The 21,286-nt window shown below is 38.8% G+C and overlaps 1 protein-coding gene across 1 annotated transcript in view; it reads right to left on the bottom strand.

Moving 5' to 3' along the window:
- Window positions 1-4,001: 4,001 nt before the first annotated feature.
- Window positions 4,002-21,286, bottom strand: part of PDGFD (platelet derived growth factor D) — a 256,512-nt gene continuing 239,227 nt past the window's right edge. The window contains exons 6-7 of the mRNA XM_073662109.1: window positions 20,561-20,775; window positions 4,002-10,889 (exon numbers count right to left, since the gene is read on the bottom strand). Of these exons, the coding sequence (XP_073518210.1) occupies window positions 10,758-10,889; window positions 20,561-20,775 (347 nt within the window). The 3' untranslated portion in view covers window positions 4,002-10,757. The remainder of the gene's footprint in view (window positions 10,890-20,560; window positions 20,776-21,286) is intronic.

The following is a 21,286-nucleotide window of genomic DNA, read 5'->3' as shown; positions in this document are numbered from 1 at the left end:
TGGTGTCATTTCTTGGAAGGTGCTAAATTTCCTATTCAGGTTTTCACAGATCATAAGAATTTGATCTATCTGGATGCTGCCAAGCACTTGAATGCCCGTCAAGCTAGGTGGGCACTTTTTTTTTCTCGGTTTAATTTTTCTGTTACCTATATGCCTGGTACTAAGAATGTTAAAGCCGATGCTTTATCTCGCAGCTTTTCTCCCATGGTTGGTACCGAGGAGGAGGAGAGCATTTTACAGGAAGGAGTTGTGGTAGCAGCATTGGACTCCATTTTGGAAGATGGGATTCTGAAAGCCCAAGAGGATGCCCCATCTAACACTCATCATGGGAGGTTGTTTGTGCCTAGAACCTTTAGGAGAGATTTGTTTGTGGAGTATCATGTGTCTCGGTTGGCAGGTCATCCAGGAATTTCTGAGACTAAGAGACTTATCAGTCGCAGTTTTTGGTGGCCTGGGTGGCAGAAGGAAGTCATCAAGTGGGTGCGTCAATGTACGGTGTGTGCTAGGTCAAAGGCTTCGCATACCCCTGCTGTGGGGTTGCTTTGCCCTCTGGAGGTTCCTAGTGCGCCTTGGACGCATCTGGCAATGGATTTTATTACTGACCTTACTGTGTCCGAGGGTTTCACTGTCATCTGGGTGGTCGTGGACCGTTTTAGCAAGATGTGTCATTTGGTTGCATTCATTAAGCTACCCTGCGTTAAGACATTCGCTAAGGCGTTTGTTAAGGAAATTGTCAGGCTCCATGGCGTTCCCACCGACATTGTTTCTGATAGGGGACCTCAGTTTGTGGCTCGCTTTTGGCGTGCTTTTTGTGACAGGTTGGGAATCCATTTGTCATTTTCGTCTGGTTATCATCCTGAGTCTAATGGACAGACTGAAAGAAAGAACCAGGATGTTGAACAGTTTTTGCGTTGTTTTGTGGCAGACAATCAAGAGGTGTGGTCTGAGTTTCTGCCACTCGCAGAATTTGCTCTTACCAACCATACATCCTCCTCTGCTGCGTGTTCTCCTTTTTTTTGTTGTACTGGGAGACATCCGTCTTTTGGTTCGTTCTCCAAATTGGGGTCGGCGGTGCCGGAGGAGGAGAATTTTTCCGGTGATTTGGAGAGAGTTTGGACTAATGTACAGTACAGACTAAAAGTTTGGACACACCTTCTCATTTAAAGATTTTTCTGTATTTTCATGACTATGAAAATTGTACATTCACACTCAAGGCATCAAAACTATGAATTAACACATGTGGAATTATATACTTAACAAAAAAGTGTGAAACAACTGAAAATATGTCTTATATTCTAGGTTCTTCAAAGTAGCCACCTTTTGCTTTGATGACTGCTTTGCACACTCTTGGCATTCTCTAGATGAGCTTCAAGAGGTATGTTGTAACCTTCAAGACGCTAACAAAAAGTCCAAGAAGTATTTTAACAGGAAACGTAAAGAGGTTTTGTTTACTGTGGGTGACATTGTTTGGTTGTCCTCAAAGAATCTGCGGTTGAGGATTCCCTCTAAAAAATTGGGTCCGAAGTTTGTGGGGCCATTTAAAGTGCTTCAGGTGGTTAACCCATCTGCTGTTAGGTTGGAGGGTCCCACCTCCTGGAAGATTAATCCTGTGTTTCATGTTTCCTTGTTGAAAAAGGCTGATGTATCGGATAGGGACGCCACTGTCACAGTTCCTCCGGTGGTGAAAGACGGCGAATATGAAATTTCTCGTATCCTGAATTCCAGAGAGCATAGAGGGAGATTGCAGTATCTCGTCGCTTGGAAAGGTTTCGGTCCCGAGGATAACTCCTGGATAAAGGCGGATGATGTCTCTCCCCCTAGACTTGTCAGAGCTTTCCACAGGAGATTTCCGGATAGGCCTGGGCCTGGAGGATCCGGAGGATCCTCAAAAAAGAGGGGGTACTGTTAGAACCCTCCTGTTTTTGTTTCTTTCTTTTGCGGTCATGTGACCATCTTCCTATATATTCCAGCTCCGCCCTTCTGGCTTTGCTGGACTTCAGTGTTGTTTTGACTGTCTCTCTAGCCAGGTGCTTTTGTGCCTATCTATCTCTAGTTTGCTTGGTCCTCTGGGACCTCTAGTACTTTTGTCAGTTTATCTTTTGCTCTGCAACAACTTCTGTTAGGAGGTGTCCCATTTTTGTCCCAGTCCTTAGTTCTTTTATGGACCCCTCCCTTTCTCTATAGGTCTCCGTTCAGACTAGCCGAGGACGAAGGCGGGTCTGTTCACAAGGAACAGGTTGCCCGCTATAATGTAGGGACTCAGCTAAGTCTTACTGTAGGGACAGCTCTCCCCACCTTTCCCTAGTTTATGTTGCAGATCATAACATCTATAACCTGTATGCCCATATTAATAGTTTAGATAGGTCAAATGTGGTGACAGATTACACAGCCATTATGACATGGATTTTTCAAAGTAAGTACACTCTCTTCATCTATATCGGTTCAGTTTGCATTGTGAAATCTAGTGACAGACTTGCTTCTTTTCAGCTGGAAGTTGATTATAATTTTTCACAATTTTTTCATAATTTTTTAAAATTGTCCCTCCTTTCATCTAACGTTTTTTTTTTAGAACTTTAAATTATGCTAGTACTCTGTTATTCCCCCTAAATAAATTAAAAACTATGAGTCAGGACACCTTCACATTCAGTATTTCCCATCAATATTTGGAAACAAAAACCAGGAGTGGGTGGAAAATGCAGAAATGGTGACGTGTTTCTATTATACTTTTCCTCTGATTATTCCACTCCTGATTTTGACTTACAAATACTGATGTAAAATACTGACCCAATACTCAACGTGTGAATCCTTCACTGGCTCCCCATTGCCCAGATACTCCAGTTCAAAACCCTAACCACGGCATACAAAGCCATCCACAACCTGTCTCCTCCATACATCTGTGCCCTAGTCTCCCGGTACATACCTGCACGCAACCTCCGATCCTCACAAGATCTCCTGCTCTACTCTCCTTTTATCTCCTCTTCCCACAATCGCATACAAGATTTCTCCCGTGCTTCCCCCCTATTATGAAACGCTCTACTCCAACACATCAGACTCTCGCCTACCGTGGAAACCTTCAAAAGGAGCCTGAAGACCCACCTCTTCCGACAAGCCTACAACCTTCAGTAACCCTCGCTCCACTATACCGCTGCACGACCAGCTCTACCCTCACCTACTGTATCCTCACCCATCCCCTGTAGAATGTGAGCCCTCCCGGGCAGGGTCCTTTCTCCTCCTGTACCAGTCGCTGAATCGTTTTTGTTCAAATTATTGTACTTGTTTGCTATGTATACACTTTTGACATATAAAGCGCCATGGAATTCATGGCCCTACAATAAATAATAATAATAATGATGTGACCTTAGGGCTCGTGCACATGGTTGTATTTCCAGTCCAGGTATGATCCGACAAAACACTGGATCTCCCTCGGACCAATGTTATTCTATGGGGCAGTGCACACATTTGATTTTTTCCTCGGACCGAGCTAGGCCGAGGAAAAAAATCGTAGGATACCCAAGTTGGATCCAATATTTGGATCGCACTTGACCATGGAAGTGAGAGCGTGGAAATCATCAGACTGCACTTGGATGACATCTGAGTTCAGTCCTATTTCCACAGCCTGACACAATGCTGAAGATGGAGACATTTTTTCTCCATCTTCTTCTCATCCAAGAGAATTGGAGCACACTATGATCACACTCTGATCAGAGTGTGATTTGCACAATCGACCTGATTCTCTTGCCTTACCGTTCCCCTTTGCAATAGGGTGTGTACTTACACTCTGTATGATCAGCGCTGACAGGGTGTATAGGGACACACCCCTTTGACAAAGAGAATATAAACATCCAGTTGTAAGTTTAGTTACAGATATACAGGAGGAACAATAAAGAAATGGCACAATGCAAAATCAGGTTTCATGGGGAATAAAATAATTTACTGATACTGGTAGTATGTACTATTCCCTACATAACCAAATCTAATAAAAAAAAATACAAAATTAAACATTTTGTTTGTTTTTATTTTCTAGTTTAATTTTAGGAAATACACCCAAACAATAACAAATACAGAAAAAGAAAACGGAATGTAATGTGTATGCGTTATCACGTAAAATACATCACGATTGAAGAAGTAAGAACTAAAGTAAAATCGTAACCCACCTTAAAACAAGCTGAATTTTTTTTTTTTATCGACCTTGTGTCCTATAATCTGGGCGCAAATTCTACTTTAACAAATCTATTGGTTGTCTGACTTTCACCAGTCATTTTTCAGATTCTATTTTTACTTTAAAAAAAATATTTCAATTTCAGAATATTTTTCCAATATAAATAAAGCGCATCCTATGAAGCAGTATACAGCGGCACTAATTAACTTAAAGCCGGATTACTTTAATTTATACACGTTTAGGCACGGTAAACATACTGTAAATAAAAAAAAAAATAATAAAAAAAAAAACTGCTGTAATAACCATAAAAAGTTGCTTGTTCTTAATCGTAAGGTTATTTTTTTTTTAATTGAGATGTTGAATTATATAATTAAAAAAAAAACAGGCAAAACGAAAACAGCGAGACATCAATTTGTTTGCCGTTGCGAAGTTATTTGCTACACCTAAATTACTACAGTTTATAATGAAAATATACTCAACAAGCTCATGTATGAACTACAAAATATGTAGGCACAACCATTTATTGCTTTTTTACATTAACTGAATCAATTGCTATATTGAAAATACAAGGCACGTCCGATGTTCCTATAATGACCACAATTCTTATACATTTGTTTAAAATTTTTCTAAAAGATTTTCAGATTTTTCCCATTTCTATTTCGTGAGCTTTTATTACTTTTATTTTTTGACACTCGTCAGACTCTTGAAAGTCTCCAACACTTGGAACGGTCACCAAGAGAAAGGAAAAGATAAGGTGCAATGTAGCAATAGTGAGTTGAAAAAACCTGGATGGAAAAATTTAGCAAATTTGGAAATTATTAGGAGTTTTCATCTTTTAATTTTAAAGGGAAAATCCAACCATGCACACGTTCCATCTGCAAGATCCCGTACTCCAACAGATCGATGTATATTGTCGTGGATTCTTCTCTTAATCCCTTGTCTTGATCATTTTTCATCACCTCTTTATGTTCGCTATTAGTGTTGAGCGAGTATGTTCAGTCCGAGTATGCTCGGGCCAAGCTCCAAGTATTTATAGCTGCTCGGTGATATGTTTGAATCACTCCCGTGTGCATGATTTGCGACTGTTTGACAGCTTTATTACATGTGAGGAATGTGTAAGAAATAGACATTCCTCACATGTATTAAAGCTGTCAAACAGTCGCAAATCATGATCACGGAGTGACTAAAACATAACACCCGAGCATGCTGAAGATACTCAGAAAACACCCGAGCATGCTCGTAAATCTCAAGTAACGAGCATGCTCGCTCATCACTAATTTTAATCTTATATAGTAATTAGTAATTAATATAATTAATTAATAATTAATATAATGCTCACCTTTCAGCACCCTTACGGCACATTTTAGCACCCGGGTCCGAAAGCGATGTCTACTCTGATGAGAAGTTACCAGTACTGTTTCAGCCTGTGATTAGCTGCAGTGGTCAGATGACCAGAGCAGCACATCATTGGATGTTTCTGTGATGATGCACTCTTCTAGTCACCTGACTGTTGCAACGGTGTTGATAACTTCCAAATGGAGCAGATGACATTTCCGGAGCACTTGCATGATCAGCGGAGAAGATTTGTAAGTGATGGAAAACCCCTTTAATTAACAGTAAAGTGTCAGTAGATTTGTACAGTCTTCATAAAGGGGTCAGTATCCACTAGAGACCAGAAGGTTTCAAGGGGGATGCGTAGGCCTTAACTGTGTGTACGCCATTACTACCTTGCTTTATCTTGGCCACCAGCAGTACAATACAACTGTCATTGGTCAAATGTTCAGTTTTTACTTTTATTTCTTTTTTCCACTGCTCCCTTGAATATTTGAGATTTAGATTTTTTTAAAATTCTGCTATACGGTTCCAGAGATATGATCCTTTTTATTTAGTGCAAATTTTTATGGTCTTTATCAAAGGGGGAGTGGCTCATAAGGTAATAATGCAGAGCTGCCTAAAGACACGCCCCAGAGGATCCAGTGAGCCACACCCCCTAGGTAAAGACCATAAAAAGGAGCACTAAATAAAAGGCCCATATCTCTGGAACTGTATGACGGATTAAAAAAAATACCCAAAATACGAAATAGTCAGGGGAGCAACGGGAACAAAATAAGCGCAAAAACTGGCCACTGTTTTTGATCAAGTGACAGGTCCTGATAAGGAGAGGACTCTGCTCATTCTGTCCTAACTTGAGGAGTAAAGGGACAAATGACCAATGAAAAACTGTGTTTAAAAATGGATGTTATATAAAAAATATGTTTATATTTGAACCCTGATTTAAGAAATGTATATAATTTTTGTATGATAGATTCCCGTAGATGACTGCACTACTGCAGGTAACATCATGGAAATGTACTAATCGTTAATCATTGTCTTCTGGATTACATCATCCATCCATAGATCGAGATTATCATTAATCAATATTCAAAAAAGAAAGGTCCTCCAGCGAAAAATAGTATAAAAAAATCCAATCTTTATTAATCTATCAGGAGACGATTAAAAAACATGTAGACATCACTAGAAATCCATGAAACACAGACTAACACGTTTCAGCAGAATGCCTTCATCTGGGTAATGCATAAATTAGATTTTTTATGATCCTCTTTTTTGCTGGAGGACCTTTCCTTTTTGAATATTATTGCCAACGTTCCAGACTAGGATGTGTCCAGGCGAATACTACTGAGGATATCTCGGATATCAAGCAGCAGCATAACGTGATGAGCTGACTTTTCCATTTCCCTCTTTCCTTCATATCATTAATCAATGGTCCAATTATGGCAGGTCTGGGTCATTGTATGTTGCGGGATACCAATTGTGAATCCCGAGGTCTGAGTTTAGAAGAATATTGATTATTATTGCTCTTGCTCCCCTATCCAGGGTACATTGCATAAAAGTATGAACATTTGGGCGATCAATATCAAGAAGATTCATCCTGAAATTTTTTTTTAGCTTCTGAACATATTTTGCTTTTCATAAATAACGTGTAATGTTGCAAAATAATACAAAGTAATGAATGTAAAAATTAAAATAACAAAAAAGTTAAAAAAAAAAAAATCTACAATAACCCATATATTGCGCATGACATATCTAGATTTTAGTATTTTCTGGTTGTAGTAACCTCAACTACGGAATTAATGATAATAATTAATGAGAAATATATGTGAAAACCAATTATGAAATGCCAACCAGGTTGATATAACCTGGAAAATACAGAAAATGTGTCAGGATGGAGGGTATTCTATGACATCCTCTACCACCGATGATCTCTCTTACTTGAAGCTCTCGTTAGACGGTAGGTCCAATCCTCATGTTGTGAAAGTTGAGTGTTGCTGTTCTGCATGTCAAGCGAATATTTCTTTGCTTACATTGATTTTAGGTTTGGCATAATCTGTATTCTGCTGTCTATATTAATCATGATATTTACAGATGATCTTTCTAGTGGGTAAGACTGGTAAGGCCTCAAAGTTTTTGTGTTTACAGGCTCCGACAGTGCAAATCTGAAATCCATCATCAAAACTCGAGGCAAGAAAATGTTTCCATAACTTGTGATCTGAATTTTATAGTTATTTTGGTAATCGCTAATTGTAGGATCTCTGAAACCAAAGTAAGAAATGTAAGGTATTGGTTAAATATACAAAGTTATGTCAAAGAACACAAAGGGAAATCAACCCAAAGTCTCAAACGAAGAGGTCATATAGACATATCAATAGACTGTCCATCACTTGAATTCTAGGACGTGATATTTTAGACTGTCGCTTATTACTATGGAGTTCTATCCTGAGTCTTGTCCAGTCTCTCATAAAAGAACTATGGACCTTTGCTTCGCGAATAGGTGCTGGTGACAGAAGGTCAAGAGCAAGAACAGAGATTGCTGAAAGACTCAATGATAATATTATTTGCTTCACTTGACAATAGCAGCTGATGGATAAAAGGTAGAGAAATTGGTCCATCAGTTGATTGCCATGGTGGCTTCATCCTAAATGTGACCATAGGAGCACTTATTTGGCTGATAGTTAGTCCTCTCGACTCCCCAAATAAACAAACACACATATGCATGTCCAGCTGATCGAACAAGTGTTCTTAATAGGTGGAGAGTACGTTTATTTTCCCTAAGAACAAAAGGATCAGGCATGCTGAAATCTAACATTCCAGATCTTTCTTTTTTCCCCATCATCTGGCGTCAGTAGAAAGCGGCATCTCCCCCATATACAGATGGCCACCCACTCCTACCACAATCACCCACTCCTACCACAATCAGTGGGCTCAGCCTGCATTTTTCTAAAGTATATGGTCACCTTACAACAGTACTGTACATCCCTGGTTCTGTTGCTCTTTCCTGTTCTGCACATTGGTTGGGGCTCCTGGACCTCCTCTGGTTATCTTCAATAAGTCCTCATGACAAAACAGAAAATTCTGACATTGGAGAAACCCTTTCATGAGCCAAAACGTAACCAGATTATAGTTTTGTTTTTCAAAAATACTGGATTGTGAAGTTGTGCTCTGCTTATTTCATCCACTTTTGGCGTGTTAGCTCAACTGTCTAGGCTCAACAGACTTGTGTTGCCAAGTTCTTTGGTCGAATATTTTCATGAACCTACTTTTATTCTTAGAAATGTTTACTCTACAACGTTAACGCTGGGTAATTTTCAACAAACTTTATTTTTTATATTTTTGTCATGTGACCAAAAACCCTTACTACATTGAACATATATATTGTTAGAATGACCCACCTGAGTACAAGGCACAGTCTCTGACAAAATATGGGACCTAGAAGATAATCCCAACCTACAAGTAGAATAATAATGAGTAATCCCATTGTATAGCATTCTTTTTGGGAATAAACTATTGATTATTAGATTTGTACTCATCATTTTTGTTATTTATTGGCTATGCTACATCAGCTTTTAACTGTTTAGAACTGCATTAGTACCTTTTTATACTGTATAATTTACATTGCTCCTCGTATAAAGATTGGGCAATTGTTGAAACTAAAACTAATAATTTCAACATTTTGCTAAACAATTAGGTTACTAATTAAAAAGAAATGATTAATATATATATATATATATTTTAATCCAGGGAGTTTTTTGAATTGAGGTCAGAAAAAAAAATACCGTACATTGCTTATATTGTCCCAATGGGCTTTAATTTACCATCTTTGTACCCAATGTCCGTCTCTCTCATACTGTGGCAACTTTTACCATGCCCTGATAGCCTTAGGCAACTACTGAAGAATCATAGGTTGGTGATGACTACTCCGGAATCGCGCAGCAAGGTCGGAGAGATTGTTTACTTTGAATGACCTATTTTTACTCTATGACGTTAACTTTGAGTACTTTTCAAAGAACTTTTGTTTTAAATTTTATCATGTGATCATAGACCCTTACTACTTTTAACATACATACATATTGTTGGAATGGCCCACTTGAGTATAAGGGCTTGGACAAAATATAGGACCTCGGAGACAATCCCAACCTCCAACTGAAGACAACCCAATATCCAGCTGATGAAGCCAATCACTTTCCATCAGAGTCTTTGTCTTACTACTTTGAACATATATATTGTTGGAATGGCCCACCTGAGTATAAGGGCTTGGACAAAATATAGGACCTCGAAGACAATCCCAACCTCCAACTGAAGACAACCCAATATCCAGCTGATGAAGCCAATAACTTTCCATCAAAGTCTTTGTCTTACTACTTTGAACATATATATTGTTGGAATGGCCCACCTGAGTCTAAGGGCTCTGACAAAATATAGGACCCCAGAGACAATCCCAACCTCCAGTTGAAGACAAACCGATATCCAGCTGATGAAGCCAATCACTTTCCATCAGAGTCTTTGTCTTACTACTTTGAACATATATATTGTAGGAATGGCCCACCTGAGTATAAGGGCTTGGACAAAATATAGGACCTCAGAGAAAATCCCAACCTCCAGCTGAAGACAACCCAATATCCAGCTGATGAAGCCAATCACTTTCCATCAGAGTCTTTGTCTTACTACTTTGAACATATATATTGTTGGAATGGCCCACCTGAGTATAAGGGCTTGGACAAAATATAGGACCCCAGAGACAATCCCAACCTCCAGCTGAAGACAACCCAATATCCAGCTGATGAAGCCAATCACTTTCCATCAGGGACTTTGACTTACGGGATGGCTCACAAATAACCATCTAGATATTATAGATATGTCCTGTACAATGATAACACCAACGATTATAATGTGATTAAAATTGGATGTCACATGTTCTGTATAAGAAAAAAAAAGCACCCTCATCATCATCATCTCTTTTGGTGGACCAAAGGAACCCCAATCTAAACACTAAACATATTTAGCAATAATGGGTTCCAAAAAGAGTTGTATTATTGTGTTTGTTACTAGCAGTTCTTCAGCGTTTAATGACTCTTTTACATTGACCAAGAATCTATTTCTGCTTTTAGAAGGTTCTGGAAAATAATAATTTCCATATGCAACACTGCATCCTGAGCACAACACATATTAGATGGTAGTTATTGAAATCCTGATATCAATAAGGAAACTAATGAAAATTCAACAAAAGTCCATGAAAATGATTTCTCCTTTTCTTCCTTTGTTCTTATCGAGGAGGTCGAGAACTGCAGATGCATTCACATTTCTCGTGGTGCTCCAGCTGGATGTCTACTATAGACATAGTCTTGGTTTTAGTCTTTTTCTTACTGTATGCGACTTCTGGCATGACCTTCAGCACCTACAAAGGGCACAATAAAAGTGGCAGAACATTATTATATAACTATTGCCCTATGATATTAGATTGTTCGTGATGAAAATGCTGATGCTAAAAACCAAGTTAAACTTAAAATCCAAGTTAAAGGGAATCTGTCACCATATTTTTGCTATCCTATCTGAAAGCAGCATGATGTAGAGACCCTGATTCCAGTGATTATCACTTACTGGGCTGCTTGCTCTAGTTTTGATAAAATCCCTGTTTTCTCTTCTACAGATCTAGCCGTTCTCTGAATACTGAGCTCTGTATAACCCCACCCACATCACTGATTGGCAAATTTCTGCCTATGCACAGAAATCTGCCAATCAGTGGTGTAGGAGGGGTTATAGAGAGCTCATGAATATGGAGGACTACCTGGCAACAGGTCCTAGTGAGAATCTCCTGCTGATAAAACTGTGATTTTAACAAAACTGCACCACGTAGCCCAGTAAGTGACACATCGCTTGAATCAGGGTCTCTGTCCGTATATCAAGTGTCACGGGTGTCTCAGATGTGACAGACAGTCGCCCGGCAGTTGGTTGCAGGAGATCTCTTCGTTTGGCATTACAGACACCGTCTTAGATCTGTCTCACTCTAGGACCCAGCGGCTACCTCCCTCCAGCTAACTGACACCCAGTCTTGGGTGTTTAAATACTTTCTGTTTGCTATAGGGAGGTGCCGGTGATATTCACATGACCTCTTTTAGAGGCTTGAAGCTGTTGCAGTCTGCTCACTTCCTATTTGGTGCTAAGAGGCCGTGTGTGCAAACTCTCTGAAGTCGGCTCAAGCTAAGTTACTTTCCCCCGTGTCTGTCTCTCCTTGCTGTCTTTAGTTGTTAGTGGGGACTGACTAGCGCTCATCCCCCCTTCCCTAGCCAGGACCTAGCTCTAGGGAGATACAGGGTTTTAGGATCCTGATCGGCGATTGGTGTGAAACCAATATAGGGATGGTAAGGGAGACAGGGTGATATCAGATCAGCCTAGGAGGTCTCCACTCCCTCTTTCCTTAGTGTCTGGCCTTCCTTCACCTCAACCCTTCGTGTTGCACTTTGTCTTTGCTACACTGTGCATGACAACAAGTTGCTCTCAGATGGGGTAGCAAAAATCCCAATTGGGGTACACCTTGTCATGGTGGGATGGCTTTTACGCTTTTTTTTTCATCAAAAAACACATTTACTAAGTACCCTATGTTATTTATATGTACTATTCCTAATTAATTACTTATTTATAGCAGGGTGTACGCTTATTTTGAATTAATTCAAAAAATTTCCGAATACATGCTTTTTTCACTCATCAGTCGAGAACAATTATTTACCCATGTTTGATAAATATACCGTATTATACTAAATGCCCCAGTGGTGAGGGGATATCCATTCAAAAGCATAATATCTGTTTAATCAAAATTCCTGGCCTTAAAATTTAAGAAGATTAAGAGATTAATCCTTTAAACAAATGAGGCCATGGCCGATTTGATGTTGACTTGAAAGATGTTAATCTAATCGTATGATAAGACGAAGAACAACGTATTTCGCATATCTCTTAAAGTTAGAATCGTATGGTAAATATCTCCACAATGAAATCCATTATGTTCAATTAAAATATTACTTTTCACATATTGTATCAAAGATGCTAATTTCCAAACAGAATTAAATAGTAGTAAAAATAAAAAAAAATTGATAATAATAAAATAATTAATAAATGCAGGGTTGTAAGCATGGCTTCTATTTAATTACTGAGTATAAATCATCTGTGTTATTAGGCATATAATGAGCGGAATCTTCTAATTATTGCACTTTCTTTTTAATTTGAAAAGAGCTGTTTTGACGCAGTTTTGTTGAACGTGCAGCAAATTAACTAGGAATCCGTTTTGGTTTTTTTTCATCGAAAATGACATTCTTAAAATAATTGATGGTAAGCAGATTTTTCTCTATAAGAAGATTACAATTATTGGATTACTTAATTATTATGACGTCAACCGCGTGTTACTTTGGCATAATGATTAGAAATTATATGTAGAATGATTTCTTATGGAAACTATATTTATATGCAGGAGCAGATATATTAAATCACGAACAAGGATTTTGTTGTTAAGTAGAATCCAAATATACTTATTTAAATTGTAAAAGGTAAAAGAAAAAACAATTTAAAAAAAATATATACATACTTGTTATTTTTCCTCTCCCTCCCTGCACAATGACCTCTGCACAGATCACAGAGCATGGTCATAACACTCTACTATAGAAGTCAGTGAACATCCAAAGTTTATTGGCTGATGTAAAGCATATCTCTAAATCTCTGCCAGCTAAAAAAAAATTGATTTACCTGGGATAAAATAATAATCTGCAAGTAAATAGCATTTTAATCATGTTAGGCCAATTTCCTGGAAGAGCGGCTACAGGGAGAACTTGAACTTTTATTCTCCCTGCAGCCTCTTTCTCCAAGTTACAGTCACTGCTCATTACACAGTGAGCGGCTGTAATCATTCTCCAGAACCTGGATTGACACATATAATGCAGAGCAAGGTGTCAGTTAAGGTGGTTTACCTTTGTTTTTGTGTATGTCTGAAAAAAGATGACTACTGCCAGAAAAATCCACAGTGACTCCATCGACTTTATACATATGAATGGCTCTGTGAAGTTCTGATGGGGTCCTCATTGGAATACAGTTTTTCGGAGATTTCAACAGAAAGCCTGACTATTCCTCAGCTGAGAGCGCTGTGTTAATTGAAACTTAGCCTGACAATGTGAATACATGTTTAAAAAAAAAAACAACCTAAACCAATCTGTTTTTTAAATTATTTTTCTTAAACCGGTTTTAAATACTACTGAAGCATTAGAAGTATGGTATCTTACTAATTTCAGTTTTAATACGTCTCCCGTAGAGAATAATGTAGAAAAAAAACTTCTTTCGTATGTTTTTTTTTAGGGAGCAATAAGTGGTCAACTATGTTTTTTTTGTCACTCCAAAAAAAATTCAATGCGATGTAAAGGGGACAAAATGTAGTCAAAAGATTTTTTTTTTACTACATCTTGACCTATTTATTTCTTTATTGTGCATATTTCCACTGTAAGTGGATCCTCAGTTACAGGGACAAGCAGTCCACTGCAGTGACAGATGTTACTGGCAGAGAGGATTTAGGTCCACCACGCCAGGTAGACACCTAGAGATTATATGATTAATGGATCAAGTGATGCATAGATTTTGCAGAAATGTAATAAACTGCTTCAGTCGTCTCTTTCATGTCCCTGGCTGTGTTTGATTGCAGGGGCAGGAGCTTTAATCCCATACATTTACCACTGCATGGGATTAAACCTCACATTTTAAATTATGTCACTACACTTTCAATTTTTAAATTAGAATTAACTCACACTAACTCACCGGGAAAGTTTGGAAAGTCTTTGGACTATACGAGCCCGTAACAAAACTTACCGATGCCGACTGTGGTATACAGCTGGCATCTACATATATAAGCAGGCTGTGATCTTAGATCGCATTGCTGCTAACTCCTTCAATGCTGCCTATCGGCCTCCTTGCGATTCTCCGTAGCAGGCTGTGATTTTAACTATATACAGTACAGCAATACTGCTGTATATCCAAATACAGAACAAGCTACCATGCAATCGAAGGCTCAAGTGCAATAAGGCTGCAATAAAGACAAAAAGTAAAAACTAGAAAATAAAGAAAAAGAATTTTCAAAAATAAAAAACTAAAAATGTTCCCACATTCCTTTTCCCCCCAAAATTAAAATAAATAAATAGACATATTCAATATCATCACGTCTGTAAAAGTCTAATCTGTCAAAATATAAAATGAAATAACCTGAATGGAAAACATCACAAAGCAAAAAAAAAAAAAATTAAATGGAAGCGCCAATATTAACATTTTTTGATCACTGCAGCTGCCCCAAAAAATGCAATAAAAAGCCAATCAAATCATTGTATGCGCCCCCAAAATATATCAATAAAAACTGCAGTTCGCCATGCAAAAAACACAGAAAATTTAAAAAATTGTCTCCAGAAGAAAACATTTTTTTTCTTACAAATTTCTGTATTTTACACCACTAAAATAAAAAAAAGTTAAATTTTAGTATCGACGTATTTGTACTGATCTGAAAAGTTATATTACCAGCTCATTTTCCCCGCACAATTAGCACCGTAAAAACAAAATCCCAAAACAATGGCGGAACTGCATTTTTTTTTCACCATTTCCCATGGAATTTTTTTTCCTGTTTTCCGTACATTAGATGGTAATATGAATGGTATCAATTCATTCTACAAATTGCCCAACAAAAACCCCCAGAAATTAAAATAATGTCAATGAAAATATAAAAAAAATATTGCTCTTGGAAGAAAAAAAGGATAAAGGGAGGGCAAAAATTAATCTATCTATCTTTGTATCTTTTCCATATCTATCTACTGTATTTATCTGTCTATCTATCCCTTATCTAACTCCGCTATACATAGAGTTTTTACAATAATCACCCCCTTCTCCTAGAATAGAGAAATGCCTCAAGGCACACAACAATTTTCATCTATATTTTATTGAAACCGGGGTAAAATGAAATGACTGACACTAGTGGGATCGTTGGTTAGAAAAAAAATCTATTTCTTCTAGGAAAGGAAAGTGCATGCCTGGGATGAGAACAGAGATTTGGACAGCATTTAAGTTAACAAGCCCTCTGACAGCTGTGGGATTTTCCCTGTGTTTTATATTAAAAAACATGAGCATGGTATATGGGCTGTGCTGATAAGAGGAGAAAAAATGAATTGGCAAACACTTTTTCCCAGACAAGACAGCCGAGGAGTATTTGAACAAGGTGGAAATTGGACAGCTTGACTGGCTGATCACAGAGCTGATATTCAAAGATTTTATGCTCTATATAATGGTTTTAGGTTTAGGTGCAGGGAATTATATGCAACGTAAATTGTATTCTGTAGCAAGAGCGAAATGAAAAAGCAGATGAGGTTTTTACCTACGTGTGCACATCCCCTGCCTATTAGATATAAGACATGAATACTGCACACATATGTTTATTTATAGACCCAATTGGTTGACATATCTGGCCATAGGGGTTAAGTGTAAAGATGATGGCATCGGCATACAATTTTTGAAACAGAATTTAATTGCTCCAAAAGTTTGATCATCCAGCAACACCGTATGAACTAACCATGTATGGCCAGATGAGAAGAGGCTATAAACTTTGGTCGCTATTCACTTTATCAGAGAAGTGTATAGTGATATGCACCGGGTGCTGCCAGTGCTCTTGGTTCTGTATATACAGTACAGACCAAAAGTTTGGACACACCTTCTCATTTAAAGATTTTTCTGTATTTTCATGACTATGACAATTGTACATTCACACTGAAGGCATCAAAACTATGAATTAACACATGTGGAATTATATACTTAACAAAAAAAGTGTGAAACAACTGAAAATATGTCTTATATTCTATGTTCTTCAAAGTAGCCACCTTTTGCTTTGATGACTGCTTTGCACACTCTTGGCATTCTCTTGATGAGCTTCAAGAGGTAGTCACCGGAAATGGTCTTCCAACAATCTTGAAGGAGTTCCCAGAGATGCTTAGCACTTGTTGGCCCTTTTGCCTTCACTCTGCGGTCTAGCTCACCCCAAACCATCTCGATTGGGTTCAGGTCTGGTGACTGTGGAGCCAAGGTCATCTGGCGTAGCACCCCATCACTCCTCTTCTTGGTCAAATAGCCCTTATACAGCCTGGAGGTGTGTTTGGGGTCATTGTCCTGTTGAAAAATAAATGATGGTCCAACTAAACGCAAACCGGATGGAATAGCATGCCGCTGCAAGATGCTGTGGTAGCCATGCTGGTTCAGTATGCCTTCAATTTTGAATAAATCCCCAATAGTGTCACCAGAAAAGCACCCTCACACCATCACACCTCCTCCTCCATGCTTCACGGTAGGAACCAGGCATGTAGAGTCCATCCGTTCACCTTTTCTGCGTCGCACAAAGACACGGTGGTTGGAACCAAAGATCTCAAATTTGGACTCATCAGACCAAAGCACAGATTTCCACTGGTCTAATGTCCATTCCTTGTGTTCTTTAGCCCAAACAAGTCTCTTCTGCTTGTTGCCTGTCCTTAGCAGTGGTTTCCTAGCAGCTATTTTACCATGAAGGCCTGCTGCACAAAGTCTCCTCTTAACAGTTGATGAAGAGATGTGTCTGCTGCTAGAACTCTGTGTGGCATTGACCTGGTCTCTAATCTGAGCTGCTGTTAACCTGCGATTTCTGAGGCTGGTGACTTGGATAAACTTATCCTCAGAAGCAGAGGTGACTCTTGGTCTTCGTTTCCTGGGGCGGTCCTCATGTGAGCCAGTTTCTTCTTCAAAGTTTCCCCAATTTTTCGGACTGACTGACCTTCATTTCTTAAAGTAATGATGGCCACTCGTTTTTCTTTACTTAGTTGCTTTTTTCTTGCCATAATACAAATTCTAACAGTCTATTCAGTAGGACTATCAGCTGTGTATCCACCAGACTTCTGCACAACACAACGGATGGTCCCAACCCCATTTATAAGGCAAGAAATCCCACTTATTAAACCTGACAGGGCACACCTGTGAAGTGAAAACCATTTCCGGTGACTACCTCTTGAAGCTCATCAAGAGAATGCCAAGAGTGTGCAAAGCAGTCATCAAAGCAAAAGGTGGCTACTTTGAAGAACCTAGAATATAAGACATATTTTCAGGTGTTTCACACTTTTTTGTTAAGTATTTAATTCCACATGTGTTAATTCATAGTTTTGATCCCTTCAGTGTGAATGTACAATTTTCATAGTCATGAAAATGCAGAAAAATCTTTAAATGAGGTGTGTCCAAACTTTTGGTCTGTACTGTATGTATTTTACATTGTATTCTTTTCACTGTTTTCTAATTTTGCTCTTAGGGATTGTGCAATCTGCTATGCTGCTATTTTTTTTAAGACATTGTTAAAAAAAAGTTTTATCCTCTTAATATATTGCAGTCATCATATTATATAGCACTGTGTACTTACAATTTCTCATTTTGCCTTTCTACCCAGCTGATTCTTCTCTTTTCTCTGCTCTATATGTAAACAAAAAGTCTCTTGTCCCTGCATTTATCATTCCCTTCTTCAACTCCTGACCCAGCTGCTCCCTTCTCCCCCTGCGTGGGACTTTTGCAGTGACTGTTGACTCATACAGGGAAAATTGACCTCCTGTTTCTACATAGAGCTTAGAAGGATTCAGCTAGTTATTTTTTAATCACGTGATGTAATAAACCTAATGGAAAAGAGGAGAATTAGCTGGGTGGAAAGACAAAATGAGCAATTGTAACTCAGTGCTATATAATATGATGGCTGCAATATATTAAGAGGACAACAATTTTGATCGGAGGAGGAGGGCTTCCTTAAGAAAAAAATAAAAGCAAAAAAAAAATAACTATGATAGGAGTATTCATCTAAATTAAATCTCTTAACATGTAAGAGTTTTGTTGTGACCTATTCAGAAAATTTAAAGTAGAAGCAACTAAGTCCTATAGGTGGGTTTACCTGTATCTAAATCTAAAAGTGCTTCCTGTCCAAGTAATAGAGTTAAGCAAAAAGATTTGCAGGACCCTAGACTGGGGCCTACATCAATAGTTAATGGCAACCAGATAAAAGCAGTGCGGACTACCTCAGTTGGCACTGGAATGCCGGCATCCTAGGCTCCTCTTTTCATTATCAGGCCCTGCTATGTCATGATATTGGGTGAAGTCTACTCACTAGAGATGGGAGAACCACTTTGTAGGACTCAGGTCCAGGTCACTGTTCTGTGACTGATGGACGTGAGCTCTGGAAATCGCCTCATCCCCGGCTGTTCTGGGCTTACACGACATCATCGTTGCGGGGTGACAAAAAAAAAGACGTCACACCAGCCTGGCTAATTAAAATAGGAGCCAGGAATGACGGGAGGTAGATGGCGATTCACAGGGCTTCCATCCGGTGTTCACAGAATACTGGCCTGAAGTGGACCGGTGTCCTGAGAATCGATTCTCCCATCTCTACTGCTCAGTAGCCCACGATCCTGGCAGAGGAGGTCCACAAGTCCTAGTTCGGCTGCCAACGTACTTGACCAAAGTCCTGTGGATCTTATTGCTCGAATCTACTAAATAGCAATTCTCTAAACTCATACTAATCAAATCAAAGTTGATCAAGTATGGTTTCATTAGAATTGAGCTTAGATGATTACTCAGAACCATGGAGCCGCTGGAGACTCAGCCATCAGAGAAGATTTCTGGTGGATTTGGATGTGGACAGAATTCTGCAGCTTTTGTTGTACTATGATAAATAGAAGATGCAAAAGTTAAATGGTGAAATTTTTGTGCAAGTTTTGTAATTAAAAAACAATTTTAAAAGTGATTTTTAGGCCACGGCCCCACTATCAGTATTTGGTCAGTATATTTTCTCAGGAGTGGGAGCCAAAACCAGGAGTGGGTGATAAATGCAGAATTGGTGGCTTGTTTCTATTATACCTTTTCTCTGACTGCTCCTCACCTGGTTTTGGCTCCCACTCCTGAGAAAAATACTGACCGAATACTGACCAAATACTGATCTTGGGACTGTGGCCTTAGATGTAGATTTGTGCAATTCAATAAGGAGGTTTAGCAAAGTCTTTCAGTAAGGGCATTTACAAGTTACATTCACTTTTGCTCATAGACGTGTGTGAGGTCATAGGGTGTCCACTAAGTTGTCAATATAAAACAGGAAGCAACAAAGTGATGTCTTCCATGAGGATTGGGCATGGGAGAAAATCATAATTAAAGGATTTGCCCGACTTTTTTGTTGGAAAATAATATTAGAAGCTAAACTCACCGGCTGTGGCCTTCATGGCTCTAGTGCAGTCCGTTCTCATGGTCTCTACCCATGATGTCCCATTAGACACATATGATCTCTGAAGCCAGTAATAGGTCTTAAAAATAAGGTGACCCCAAATATGGAACTTCATCACCTCCTGTTCAGACGAGAACACCAGAGCGGTCTACACTGGAGCCTCTGGTGCTTGGACTAGGGAGTATAGCTTCTTTTATTATTTTTTTTAACCCCAGTATTCAGATAAAAAGTTTTAAAGGTAGTAAAAAAAAAAAAAAAATAACTATATTGGTAATCTAACCAATACTCAGCCCACCAACAATTCCATCTATCCCGTGCTACCCATAGTCAGCAACCATTATGCCCACAGAATTTGATTATTAGGGCCAATGCAGATGACCGCATGTTCTCCATCTGAGAAAAATGGTCCAATTTTTCTCATCAGACTTTGATTTTCTCTGAGAATTAAAAAAACAAACATTTCTCCATTCCGTCTATCCACAGACTCATAGGCATGAAAGGCCAAGTGCGATCCAAGGATCTCACATCTTGGTCCGAGGAAAAACCATGTGCGATCTGATATTCTGACGGATCCGCACTTGGACCAAAACTAAGGTCATGTGCACGAGCCCTGATAATTAATCTCTCTCAATGGAATATATTGCAAAAATATTCACATACAACCACCAGAATTTCAAGTTAGCACTGCAGGCAGATGGGGCTTCAGAGTTTATCGAACAATATAAAATATGGACCACCATTTATAATATTTTTACATTTTTCCAGCTTCTATCTATTGACCTAAAGGATATCATTACCTCGTGATACTTTTTCATGGTTTTCCCTGAAGTGCATATACAAGATTTGGAATAAGGACTCCCACAGCCACAGCTTCCTCCGCATCGTTTAACAAGGAGGCACCGTGGAAAAAACACGGCGTTAGTGATCTTCAGCTCTTCCCGAAGATTTACTGTGAAGTTCCTCGGAGTGCAGCTGTATCTCTTGACATCATCATTTAGCTTGTCCAGATTCACTGCAAAACATATATTCATGCAATTACATTTTTTCTGTTTTTTTTTTTCATTAACGTATGATATAAAAGTTACCATGAAATGGTTCTCGTCTGTTTAAGAAACTATACTTATGCCTGTTGTATTGGCACTGGGGAGGAGGCATGGTGCCACTTGGCATGGGCTTCCTATACCAGTCACTGTGTCATGTTTTATGAGTAATGGAAAACCTCTATCAGTGCCAGAGACACGCTAGCGCTTACTGATGTGATTGGCTCTGTTTGTGTAAGCTGAGGCTAATATTGATCCTAGTCATGTTTTATGTTTGCGTCATATCATTTACCTAATGAGGATTTGTCCTCCCGTGTGTGCAGAATTAAAGGGGTTGTCCAGTGTAAATAAGCTTCTCGGACTTTGATCTGAGTTTGTTCAGAGTTTGGTCTGAGCGTCATCAGTTTTTCTTGTACGTGCTGAGAAAAAAAAAGTTTCTCCACTTTCTGCATTGCCGATTTTGATCAAAATTGGACAGGTCTC

Source organism: Phyllobates terribilis, unplaced genomic scaffold (assembly GCF_046119375.1).
Source record: "Phyllobates terribilis strain yellow unplaced genomic scaffold, ASM4611937v1 Scaffold_2__4_contigs__length_985480577, whole genome shotgun sequence".
Classification (NCBI taxonomy): domain Eukaryota; kingdom Metazoa; phylum Chordata; class Amphibia; order Anura; family Dendrobatidae; genus Phyllobates; species Phyllobates terribilis.
Note: the sequence above shows the minus strand (reverse complement) of the source record. Positions and strands in the feature narration are given on the sequence as shown.